This window comes from Coregonus clupeaformis, chromosome 38, assembly GCF_020615455.1.
Source record: "Coregonus clupeaformis isolate EN_2021a chromosome 38, ASM2061545v1, whole genome shotgun sequence".
Taxonomy (NCBI): domain Eukaryota; kingdom Metazoa; phylum Chordata; class Actinopteri; order Salmoniformes; family Salmonidae; genus Coregonus; species Coregonus clupeaformis.
This window is the reverse complement of record NC_059229.1, coordinates 3,820,281-3,834,045: the sequence shown is the minus strand read 5'-3', so window position 1 is coordinate 3,834,045 and position 13,765 is coordinate 3,820,281. Positions and strand designations below refer to the sequence as shown.

The 13,765-nt window shown below is 43.7% G+C and overlaps 1 protein-coding gene across 3 annotated transcripts in view; it reads left to right on the top strand.

Moving 5' to 3' along the window:
• dcaf15 (DDB1 and CUL4 associated factor 15) overlaps positions 1-9,675 on the top strand; it is a 17,603-nt gene extending 7,928 nt beyond the window's left edge. For 2 of the 3 annotated variants that reach the window (XM_045211721.1, XM_045211720.1), the window contains exons 9-13: positions 9-131; positions 4,264-4,346; positions 5,381-5,485; positions 5,573-5,688; positions 9,007-9,359. In XM_045211721.1, coding sequence (XP_045067656.1) covers positions 9-131; positions 4,264-4,346; positions 5,381-5,485; positions 5,573-5,688; positions 9,007-9,185 — 606 coding nt within the window. In that variant the 3' untranslated portion in view covers positions 9,186-9,359. The other variant, XM_045211722.1, reaches the window with a different exon arrangement.
• The last annotated feature ends 4,090 nt before the right edge of the window (positions 9,676-13,765 follow it).

Here is a 13,765-nt window from a genome sequence, read left to right as displayed (position 1 = left end):
ACCTACAGACTGTTTGTGTGGAGCAGTTGACTCTGGACTTTGAGTACCTGATCAACGAGGTGATCCGGAGCGACGCCCGCTGGGCTCCTCAGTTCTGCTCCTTCAACGACTACGATGTTGTCATACTGGAGGTATATACATACACACACACACACTAGACATACACACACACACTAGACATACACGCACACACTAGACATACACACACTGTAGACCCACACACTATAGACCCACACACTGTAGACCCACACACTATAGACCCACACACTATAGACCCACACGCTGTAGACCCACACGCTATAGACCCACACACTGTAGACCCACACGCTGTAGACCCACACGCTATAGACCCACACGCTGTAGACCCACACGCTGTAGACCCACACGCTGTAGACCCACACGCTATAGACCCACACGCTGTAGACCCACACGCTATAGACCCACACACACTGTAGACCCACACACGCTGTAGACCCACACACACTATAGACACACACACACTATAGACACACACACACTATAGACACACACACTGTAGACCCACACACTATAGACACACACACACTATAGACACACACACACTATAGACACACACGCTGTAGACCCACACGCTGTAGACCCACACACACTATAGACACACACACACACTGTAGACCCACACACACACACACGCTGTAGACCCACACACTGTAGACACACACACACACTATAGACACACACACGCTGTAGACCCACACACTATAGACACACACACGCTGTAGACCCACACACTGTAGACACACACACACACTATAGAGACCCTCACACACTATAGAGACCCACACACTATATACACACACACACACACTATATACAGTGGGGAAGAAAAGTATTTAGTCAGCCACTAATTGTGCAAGTTCTCCCACTTAAAAAGATGAGAGAGGCCTGTCATTTTCATCATAGGTACACATCAACTATGACAGACAAATTGAGGAAAAAAAATCCAGACAATCACATTGTATGATTTTTTTATGAATTTATTTGCAAATTATGGTGGAAAATAAGTATTTGGTCACCTACAAACAAGCAAGATTTCTGGCTCTCACAGACCTGTAACTTCTTCTTTAAGAGGCTCCTCTGTCCTCCACTCGTTACCTGTATTAATGGCACCTGTTTGAACTTGTTATCAGTATAAAAGACACCTGTCCACAACCTCAAACAGTCACACTCCAAACACCACTATGGCCAAGACCAAAGAGCTGTCAAAGGACACCAGAAACAAAATTGTAGACCTGCACCAGGCTGGGAAGACTGAATCTGCAATAGGTAAGCAGCTTGGTTTGAAGAAATCAACTGTGGGAGCAATTATTAGGAAATGGAAGACATACAAGACCACTGATAATCTCCCTCGATAATCTCCCTCGCAAGATCTCACCCTGTGGGGTCAAAATGATCACAAGGTGAGCAAAAATCCCAGAACCACACGGGGGACCTAGTGAATGACCTGCAGAGAGCTGGGACCAAAGTAACAAAGCCTACCATCAGTAACACACTACGCCGCCAGGACTCAAATCCTGCAGTGCAAGACGTGTCCCCCTGCTTAAGCCAGTACATGTCCAGGCCCGTCTGAACTTTGCTAGAGTGCATTTGGATGATCCAGAAGAGGATTGGGGAGAATGTCATATGGTCAGATAAAACCAAAATAGAACTTTTTTGGTAAAAACTCAACTCATCGTGTTTGGAGGACAAAGAATGCTGAGTTGCATCCAAAGAACACCATACCTACTGTGAAGCATGGGGGTGGAAACATCATGCTTTGGGGCTGTTTTTCTCCAAAGGGACCAGGACGACTGATCCGTGTAAAGGAAAGAATGAATGGGGCCATGTATCATGAGATTTTGAGTGAAAACCTCCTTCCATCAGCAAGGGCATTGAAGATGAAACGTGGCTGGGTCTTTCAGCATGACAATGATCCCAAACACACCGCCCGGGCAACGGAGTGGCTTCGTAAGAAGCATTTCAAGGTCCTGGAGTGGCCTAGCCAGTCTCCAGATCTCAACCCCCATAGAAAATCTTTGGAGGGAGTTGAAAGTCTGTGTTGCCCAGCGACAGCCCCAAAACATCACTGCTCTACAGGAGATCTGCATGGAGGAATGGGCCAAAATACCAGCAACAGTGTGTGAAAACCTTGTGAAGACTTACAGAAAACGTTTGACCTGTGTCATTGCCAACAACGGGTATATAACAAAGTATTGAGAAACTTTTGTTATTGACCAAATACTTATTTTCCACCATAATTTGCAAATAAATTCATTAAAAATCCTACAATGTGATTTTCTGATTTTTTTCCCCTCATTTTGTCTGTCATAGTTGACGTGTACCTATGATGAAAATGACAGGCCTCTCTCATCTTTTTAAGTGGGAGAACTTGCACAATTGGTGGCTGACTAAATACTTTTTTCCCCCACTGTATACACACACACTATAGACACACAAACTATAGACACACACACACACATATAGACCCACACACTATAGACACACACCACACACACTATAGACACCCACACACACACACTATAGACCCACACGCACTATATACACACACTATAGACACACACACACTATAGAGACACACTCTATAGACACACACACACACACACACTGTACGCATGCATTCACACACACAGGAGCATCTACGGACACTTGCACACACACTACAAGCGTGCACACATACACACTCTATATATACAGTACCAGTCAAAAGTTTTGACACACCTACTCATTCAAGGGTTTTTCTTTAATTTTACTATTTTCTACATTGTAGAATAATAGTGAAGACATCAAAACTATGAAATAACACATCATGTAGTTACCAAAAAAGTGTTAAACAAATCAAAATATATTTTATATTTGAGATTCTTCAAAGTAGCCACCCTTTGCCTTGATGACAGCTTTGCACACTCTTGGCATTCTCTAAAACCAGCTTCACCTGGAATGCTTTTCCAACAGTCTTGAAGGAGTTCCCACAAATTGTGAGCACTTGTTGACTGCTTTTCCTTCGCTCTGCGGTCCAACTCATCCCAAACCATCTCAATTAGGTTGAGGTTGGGGGATTGTGGAGGCCAGGTCATCTGATGCAGCACTCCATCACTGTCCTTCTTGGTCAAATAGCCCTTACACAGCCTGGAGGTGTGTTGGGTCATTGTCCTGTTGAAAAACAAATGATAGTCCCGCTAAGCCCAAGCCAGATGGGATGGCGTATCGCTGCAGAATGCTGTGGTAGCCATGCTGATTAAGTGTCCCTTGAATTCTAACTATATCACAGACAGTGTCACCAGCATAGCACCATCACACCACCTCCTCCATGCTTCACGGTGGGAACTACACATGCGGAGATCATCCGTTCACCCACATCGAGTCTCACAAAGACACAGTGGTTGAAGCCAAATATCTCCCATTTGGTCTCCAGACCAAAAGACAGATTTCCACCGGTCTAATGTCCATTGCTTGTGCTTCTTGGCCCAAGCAAGTCTCTTCTTCTTATTGGTGTCCTTTAGTAGTGGTTTCTTTGCAGCAATTTGACCATGAAGGCCTGATACACCCAGTCTCCTCTGAACATTTAATGTTGAGATGTGTCTGTTACTTGAACTCTGTGAAGCACTTATTTGGGCTGCAATTTCTGAGGCTGGTAACTAATGAACTTATCCTCTGCAGCAGAGCTAACTCTGGGTCTTCCTTTCCTGTGGTGGTCCTCATGAGAGCCAGTTTCATCATAGCGCTTGATGGTTTTTGCGACTGCACTTGAAGACACTTTCAAAGTTCACTTTTTCCAGATTGACTGACCTTCATGTCTTAAAGTAATGATATACTGTCGTTTCTCTTGGCTTATTTGAGCTGTTCTTGCCATAATATGGACTTGGTCTTTTACCAAATAGGGCTATCTTCTGTATACCCCCTACCTTGTCACAACACAACTGATTGGCTCAAACGCATTAAGAAGGAAAGAAATTCCACAAATTAACTTTTAAGAAGGCACACCTTTTAATTGAAATGCATTCCAGGTGACTACCTCATGAAGCTGGTTGAGAGAATGCCAAGAGTGTGCAAAGCTGTCGTCAAGGCAAAGGGTGGCTATTTGTTTAATGCTTTTTTTGTGTATATATATATATATATATATATATATATATACAGTCTATACGCATGAGCACACACACACACACTACATGCACACACACTCACATCGTGTCAGACCGTAATGGTGTGTGTGTGTGTGTGTATCAGGTGTGTCCGGAGACTAACACGGTGGTGATCAACATTGGTCTGCTGCTGCTGGCCTTCTCCAACCCTGAAGAGGAACACTGCAGGTAACTACACTACACACACACACCTCTACACACTACACATACACACACACCTATACACACACACCTATACACACTACACACACACACACCTATACACACTACACACACACACCTACACACACATACACACACACCTATACACACACACCTATACACACTACACACACACACACCTATACACACTACACACACACACACCTCTACACACTACACATACACACACACCTATACACACACACACCTATACACACTACACACACACACACACCTATACACACTACACACACACACACCTCTACACACTACACATACACACACACCTATACACACACACCACACACACTACACACACACACACCACACCTTACACACTACACACACACCTATACACACTTCTACACACTACACATACACACACACCTATACACACACACCTATACACACACACCTATACACACACACCTATACACACTACACATACACACCTCCACGCTTCATCCCAGCTTGAACGAAAAAGGGAATCGGGACCGTATGTATCAAGTGAGTGCTGATCTAGGATCAGTTTAGCCTTTTAGATCATAACAAATAAGATTACATGGGGGGCGGAACGGGGACGGGGGGGACGGGGGGGTGATCCTAGATCAGCACTCCAGCTCTGAGATACAGGTGCTCAACTGAGGAACTTGATCATCCAAAACAGCATTCCTGACCTCCGAACACCTCACCAGGTGACCATCCGAGGAAAACCATTTTATTGGTCACATACACGTGTTTAGCAGATGTTATTGCGGGTGTAGCGAAATGCTTGTGCTTCTAGCTCCGACAGTGCAGTAATATCTAACAATTTACAACATATACCCAATACACACAAATCTAAGTAAATAGATGAGTTTAGTCACAACACAAACAAACAGGAGGGATTTTTATTTTATTTATTTATCACCTGGTGAGGTTGTTTTGGGGTCAGGAGTGCTGTCTTAAACACCTCTGTCTGTCACTCACACTAAACGGTAGTTTCCTGTCTTGTCTTCCAGGCCCAACACCTACCACTCCAGTCTGCAGGTGAGCTGGGACCTCAACACAGGAGTGTGTCACACCGTCGGGGTTGGTGACCTCACTGAGGTCAAGGGTCAGACCAGGTGAGACTCTCTCTTTCTCTTTTCATACCACTCTTTCTTTCTCTCTCTCTTGTTCTTCATATCTCCCTCTTCTCTCCCCTCCTCTAGTGGCAGTGTATGGAGTTCCTACAGGAAGTCTTGTGTTAACACCGTAATGAAGTGGCTGGTTCCAGAGAGCAGCTCTCGCTATATCAACCGCATGACCAACGAGGCCCTGCACAAAGGTACACATACACACATTATACCCTGGCCTGCCAAAGTATTCACCCCCCCTTGGCATTTTTCCTATTTTGTTGCCTTACAACCTGGAATTAAAATTGATTTTTGGGGGGTTTGTATCATTTGATTTACACAACATGCCTACCACTTTGAAGATACAAAATATTTTTGGGGGTGAAACAAACAAAAAAACAGAACTTGAGCGTGCATAACTATTCACCCCCCCCCCCCAAAGTCAATACTTTGTAGAGCCACCTTTTTGCAGCAATTACAGCTGCAAGTCTCTTGGGGTATGTCTCTATAAGCTTGGCACATCTAGCCACTGGGATTTTTGCCCATTCTTCAAGGCAAAACTGCTCCAGCTCCTTCAAGTTGGATGGGTTCTGCTGGTGTACAGCAATCTTTAAGTCATACCACATATTCTCAATTGGATTGAGGTCTGGGCTTTGACTAAGCCATTCCAAGGCATTTAAATGTTTCGCCTTAAACCACTTGAGTGTTGCTTTAGCAGTATGCTTAGGGTCATTGTCCTGCTGGAAGGTGGACTTCCGTCCCAGTCTCAAATCTCTGGAAGACTGAAACAGGTTTCCCTCAAGAATTTCCCTGTATTTAGCGCCATCCATCATTCCTTCAATTCTGACCAGTTTACCAGTCCCTGCCAATGAAAAACATCCCCACAGCATGATGCTGCCACCACCATGCTTCACTGTGGGGATGGTGTTCTCGGGGTGATGAGAGGTGTTGGGTTTGCGCCAGACATATCGTTTTCCTTGATGGCCCAAAAGCTCAATTTTAGTCTCATCTGACCAGAGTACCTTTTTCCATATGTTTGGGGAGTCTCCCACATGCCTTTTGGCGAACACACACACCGACACTCGCATGGCTTTTTTCTGGCCACTCTTCCGAAAGCCCAGCTCTGTGGAGTGTACGGCTTAAAGTGGTCCTATGGACAGATACTCCAATCTCCACTGCGGAGCTTTGCAGCTCCTTCAGGGTTATCTTTGTTGCCTCTCTGATTAATGCCCTCCTTGCCTGGTCCGTGAGTTTTGGTGGGCGGCCCTCTCTTGGCAGGTTTGTTGTGGTGCCATATTCTTTCCATTTTTTAATAATGGATTTATAGTGGTGCTCCGTGGGATGTTCAAAGTTTCAGATATTTTTTTTATAACCCAACCCTGATCTGTATTTCTCCACAACTTTGTCCCTGACCTGTTTGGAGAGCTCCTTGGTCTTCATGGTGCTGCTTGCTTGGTGGTGCCCCTTGCTTAGTGGTGCCCCTTGCTTAGTGGTGTTGCAGACTCTGTGGCCTTTCAGAACAGGTGTATATGTGTGTGTGTGTGTGTGTGTATATATATATATATATATATATATATATATATATATATATATATATATATATATATATATATTTTTACTGAGATCATGTGACAGATTGTAACACTTGGATTGCACACAGGTGGACTTTATTTAACTAACTATGTGACTTCTGAAGGTAATTGGTTGCACCAGATCTTATTTAGGGGCTTCATAGCAAAGGGGGTGAATACATATGCACACACCACTTTTCTGTTATTAATTTTGTATAATTTTTTGAAACAAGTTATTTTTTTCATTTCACTTCACCAATTTGGACTATTTTGTGTATGTCCATTACATGAAATCCAAGTAAATTACAGGTTGTAATGCAACAAAATAGGAAAAAAGCCAAGGGGGATGAATACTTTTGCAAGGCACTGTATATACAATGAGTGTACAAAACATTAAGAACACCTTCCTAAAACTGAGTTGCACCCCCTTTTGCCCTCAGAACAGCCTCAATTCGTCGGGGCATGGACTCTACAAGATGTCGAAAGCGTTCCACAGGGATGCTGGCCCATGTTGACTCTAATGCTTCCCACAGTTGTGTCAAGTTGGCTGGATGTCCTTTGGGTTGCGAACCATTATTGATCCACACGGGGGAAACCGTTGAGCGTGTAAAACCCAGCAGTGTTGCAGTTCTTACATTTGACATTTAGCAGACGCTCTTATCCAGAGCCACTTACAGTTAGTGAGTGCATACATTTTCATACTGGCCCCCCGTGGGAAACGAACCCACAACCCTGGCGTTGCAAGCGCCGTGCTCTACCAACTGAGATACACGGGGCTCTTGCCACACTACACTGCACCTGGCACCTGCCACCATACCCCGTTCAAAGGCACAAATATTCTGTCTTGCCCATTCACCCTCTGAATGGCACACATACACAATCCATGTCTCAATTGTCTCAAGGCTTAACAATCCTTCTTTAACCTGTCTCCTCCCCTTCATCTACACTGATTGAAGTGGATTTAACAAGTGACATCAATAAGGGATCATAGCTTTCACCTGGTCAGCCTATGTCATGGAAAGAGCAGGTGTCCTTAATGTGTTCTATACTCACACATGGGCCAGCAGCATAACACCCAGCATCCCACTGCTGGCTTGCCTCTGAAGCTAAGCAGGGTTGGTCCTGTTCGGTCCCTGGATGGGAGACTAGATGCTGCTGGAAATGGTGTTGCACTGTTTCCTCTGGTCTAAAAAAAAATATCCCAATGCCCCAGGGCAGTGATTGGGGACATTGCTCTGTGTAGGGTGCCGTCTTTCGAATGAGATGTTAAACTGTGGTCACTAAAGATCCCATGGCACTTATCGTAAGAGTAGGGGCGTTAACCCCGCTGTCGTGGCTAAATCCCCAATCTGGCCCTCATACCATCATGGCCACCTAATCATCCCCAGCTTCCAATTGGCTCATTCATCCCCCCTCTCCCCTGTAACTATTCCCCAGGTTGTTGCTGTAAATGAGAATGTGTTCTCAGTCAACTGACCTGGGAAAATAAGGGTTGAATAAAAAAAGACTGACTGACACACTATCTTTATGTAAATGACAACTTCAAACTCTCTTATTATTCTGTTAACTAATGTGATGTTTGTCCCTCTCTCTCTCTTCTGTCTAGGTTCCTCTCTACAGGTGTTAACTAATGTGATGTTTGTCCCCCCCTCTCTCTTCTGTCTAGGTTCCTCTCTACAGGTGTTAACTAATGTGATGTTTGTCCCCTCTCTCTCTTCTGTCTAGGTTCCTCTCTACAGGTGTTAACTAATGTGATGTTTGTCCCCCTCTCTCTTCTGTCTAGGTTCCTCTCTACAGGTGTTAACTAATGTGATGTTTGTCCCTCTCTCTCTCTTCTGTCTAGGTTCCTCTCTACAGGTGTTAACTAATGTGATGTTTGTCCCCCTCTCTCTTCTGTCTAGGTTCCTCTCTACAGGTGTTAACTAATGTGATGTTTGTCCCCCTCTCTCTTCTGTCTAGGTTCCTCTCTCCAGGTGTTAACTAATGTGATGTTTGTCCCTCTCTCTCTCTTCTGTCTAGGTTCCTCTCTACAGGTGTTAACTAATGTGATGTTTGTCCCCCCCTCTCTCTTCTGTCTAGGTTCCTCTCTCCAGGTGTTAACTAATGTGATGTTTGTCCCCCTCCTCTCTTCTGTCTAGGTTCCTCTCTACAGGTGTTAACTAATGTGATGTTTGTCCCCCCCTCTCTCTTCTGTCTAGGTTCCTCTCTCCAGGTGTTAGCTAATGTGATGTTTGTCCCCCCCTCTCTCTTCTGTCTAGGTTCCTCTCTCCAGGTGTTAACTAATGTGATGTTTGTCCCCCCCTCTCTCTTCTGTCTAGGTTCCTCTCTCCAGGTGTTAGCTGACAGCGACCGGAGTACCTGGATCATACTATGAGGGACAACAGAGGGGTGTCCTGACACCAGAGGCTCGGACTGTCACACACAGACACACACACACACCGACACTCGCACACACACAGACACACACACCGACACTCGCACACACACATCGACTCACACTCACACACAGTCAACCTGTTAGCTGCTACAGTAACAGTGAAAGGGGGCGTATCCAAAAGGCACCCTATTCCATATGTGGTGCACTACTTTTGACTGGAGGCCTTATGGCTGTGGTGAAAAGTAGTGCACCACATAGTTAGGCCTTCAAACTCAACTCTGGACCTCAAAGCCAGTTCCACTGGTTTAGAACAGGGACACCAGGTGTGTGATATTAATGATCAGGTAGAACAGAAAAGCAGCAGGCTCCGGACCTCGTGGGGTCAGAGTTGAACAGCCCTAATATAGGGAATAGGGTGTCATGACTCAGTTTACTACGTGTCGCCAACTTGGATCTGTGCACCTGCCTCTGTAATGTTGTAGGATGGAAGAAACATTGTGTGTTTTTCACATCTTCTGTTTGATAATTGTGGACTATATTATGGAACAATTTGCACCCGGAGCTGGACTGAACAAAGATGTTTTTACTGTGTTTTTTTTAAAGTTTCTTTGGTATCATTTTCCGTTTTATGCCTGTGTGTGTGAGAGAGAGAGAGAGAGAGAGAGAGAGATGTGTATGTAGAGAGAAGTTGTGTGGCCCTCATGCCTCCGAGATTCTACTGATGTTCTCAGAACCTAAAAGGACACTCCTCTAAACCAGACCTACATATGAACTGGAACCAATCCTGTTATTTGTCGCTCTGGAGTGACGTTGCCCCTAAGTACAGGTGTAGGATCAGCTTCCCCTCCCCCAATCCTAACCATTAGTGGGGGACATTTTAAAACTGACCACAGATCAGTATCTAGGGGCAGCTTCATCTGTCTCTCATTTTACTGTTGACAGAGTTCTTGTTTTTCTGTGTCCAAAATGGCTCCCTATGTAGTGCACCACGTTTTGTCCAGAGCCTCATAAGCTCTCATAGGCTTTGGTCAAAAGTAGTGCACTGCATAGGGAATAGGGTGTCAGTTCAGATTGGTCCCTTGTCTTTATAAATGTATTTGTATGTGATGGAGTTAGGGTTGCAAAATTCTGATAACTTTCCCAAAATTTCCAGGTTTTCTACAAATCCTGGTTGGAGGATTCCAGATTTACTGCTTATTCCCTCATCCCAGGAATCTTTTTAGGAAAGTTACAGGAATTTTGGAACCCTAGATGGAGCAGAGGCTTATGGGAGATGTAGTTTATCAGGCTGTATCTTTAACAGACTGGACAGAGAGCATGGTTCACTTGAATATTTTTGATAAAAATAAATAATTGAAAGATTTGTCTTGCGTGGGGTTGTCTATTTCCTGTGTGTGTGTGAAGAACAACACTTTTTAAAAACGTTTTAAGAGATTGTGTGTGTGAGAAGAGGGAAACATTTGTAAAGTATGTATATTTTCCATTTAATGGCTAAAGGTGGGCTGGTATCACGTCTTTATGGTGCAACAACTATGAGCACAAGATGTTGAAAAGACCTCTTTAACATCTCCTGCTCACTGGGTACTGATAATAAAACTACAAACTCGTCACAGGGATTCAATACAAAGGTCTCCAAAACGTATACTAGATATCTTATGTGATTGTACAATAGTAATACAGTAGCTAAATACTCTGGATAGTACATCAAAATATGCTACACATACTGTTGAAATAAGGCCATAATGGTTCAAGGAGTACAATAAATATATGATAGTCACTAAAAGTTCACTAAAGTGACACGATATCTATATTTACTAATATTTCTATAGATATATATTACACATTCACTTATCTGTACTAAATAGCTTTTTTTGTTTACTATAGTTGACTTTTTGCTGATTCAGCGAGCTGGCAGTTAGGGTTGCCATGGATACAATGTTGCATGTGCTCTTGCATTGTCATCTGCCAACCTGATTGGTCGTGTGAGTTCTGACCTTGTGGCCCAATCACAGATTAGCGATGTTTCTGTGAAGGTCTGTAGACCGCTGGTGAGATATCACTTTACTGTTTGTGGATGAATGATGGATGAGGATGGATGGACAAACGAATGTGATATATACAGGATGCATTATGGCTGCCCCCTCTATTCCACGACCCTACATATGCCTGCTATAACTCCTTATAAACACTTTAATAACAATACATTCCCAAAGAGTTACGAACAAATGTCAGATTGTACAAGTCCGCAGACAAGTTTAGAAACACTTTAATTTATAAATCTGACATCTAATTCCAAATGGCACCCTATTCCCTATATAGGGCACTATAGGGCCCACAGGGAAAGGAAAGTGCACTATATAGGGAATAGGGTGCCATTTGGGATGCAAACACAAGCTTTGTCTAGCACCACAAGGCACAGGTAATCTCTTAGTTGGCCAAATAAAAAAATAAAATACAATAAATGTTCTTTCTAAATGCTGCACCGTATCGACCTATACACCCCACCCTCTAAACTAGAGGTCTGTGTTATCCATCAGGTTACTACTGTTACAGCGTCTGATTGATCGATATTGATCAATTCATATCAAGACACCTTCAGTCTCATTTGACGGAGGGCTATTAACATATTCATACTCATAATCTTTGAGGCTCCTTCCTAAACGGTGCCCTGTTTAAGTACCAATAGGATGCCATTTGGAAAACTCTGTGAGAAGTGGTTATTTAAGAGGTCATCATGAACATCATCAGGCCCTAAAAACAGACCGGTGTAACAACTCTACACCTGGCTTGAGGCAAACGCAGTAAATCTCTCTCCCCTTCTCTCGCTTTCTATGGCAGTTAGGACAGTGGGTGAGAAGGTGAGGACAGAGATGATTATAGGCATGCAGGTTGACTGACATATAGGTCTAGATTCAATCTGAGGTATAGTATAGACCGCTGTTAACAGTGACATATAGGTCGGGATTCATCCGAGGTACATTGTAGACTTAATGTTGACAATGCCCCTTTTAAAGGCAATGCCCCCTGACGTGTTCGCGGAGACTGCATTCACGGTAAACGTTGCATGTCAGCTCAATCGGAAATTACCTTTAAAATGTCAAGCGTGCTACAATACACTTCGGATTGAATCTCGGCCACTGTGTTTGTACAAGACTGTTTATGCATCCAACAACAACGAGTTGCCAAACTAGGGGTAATGTTAATTGGTGGGATAAGATAAATTGGTAAAATCTGAAACAGACCGTTACCCCAGACTAGTGTCTAGTGAAGGGGTTACTGTCTCTTATGTCACAATGAAGGACTAGTGTGTCTAGTGAAGAGGTTACTGTCTCTTATGTCACAATGAAGGACTAGTGTGTCTAGTGAAGGGGTTACTGTCTCTTATGTCACAATGAAGGACTAGTGTGTCTAGTGAAGGGGTTACTGTCTCTTATGTCACAATGAAGGACTAGTGTGTAGTGAAGGTGTTACTGTCTCTTATGTCACAATGAAGGACTAGTGTGTCTAGTGAAGGTGTTACTGTCTCTTATGTCACAATGAAGGACTAGTGTGTCTAGTGAAGGGGTTACTGTGTCTTATGTCACAATGAAGGACTAGTGTGTCTAGTGAAGGGGTTACTGTCTCTTATGTCACAATGAAGGACTAGTGTGTTTAGTGAAGGTGTTACTGTCTCTTATGTCACAATGAAGGACTAGTGTGTCTAGTGAAGGTGTTACTGTCTCTTATGTCACAATGAAGGACTAGTGTGTCTAGTGAAGGGGTTACTGTCTCTTATGTCACAATGAAGGACTAGTGTGTTTAGTGAAGGTGTTACTGTCTCTTATGTCACAATGAAGGACTAGTGTGTCTAGTGAAGGTGTTACTGTCTCTTATGTCACAATGAAGGACTAGTGTGTAGTGAAGGTGTTACTGTCTCTTATGTCACAATGAAGGACTAGTGTGTAGTGAAGGTGTTACTGTCTCTTATGTCACAATGAAGGACTAGTGTGTCTAGTGAAGGTGTTACTGTCTCTTATGTCACAATGAAGGACTAGTGTGTCTAGTGAAGGTGTTACTGTGTCTTATGTCACAATGAAGGACTAGTGTGTCTAGTGAAGGGGTTACTGTCTCTTATGTCACAATGAAGGCAATGATGAGGAACAATGAGGAACCATGACAACTGAGAGCTGAAAAGGTAAAGTGTCAGTAGGAAGGCAAGCTGTGAAACCTCTCTCTCTCCTTCTCTCACACACACACAGTCTTGTACAGCTAACCTTAACCCAAAAACCTAACATTAACCCTAACCCTAAAACTTACCCTAGCTCCTAACCCTTAATGTAATTCTAACCCTAACACTAATTC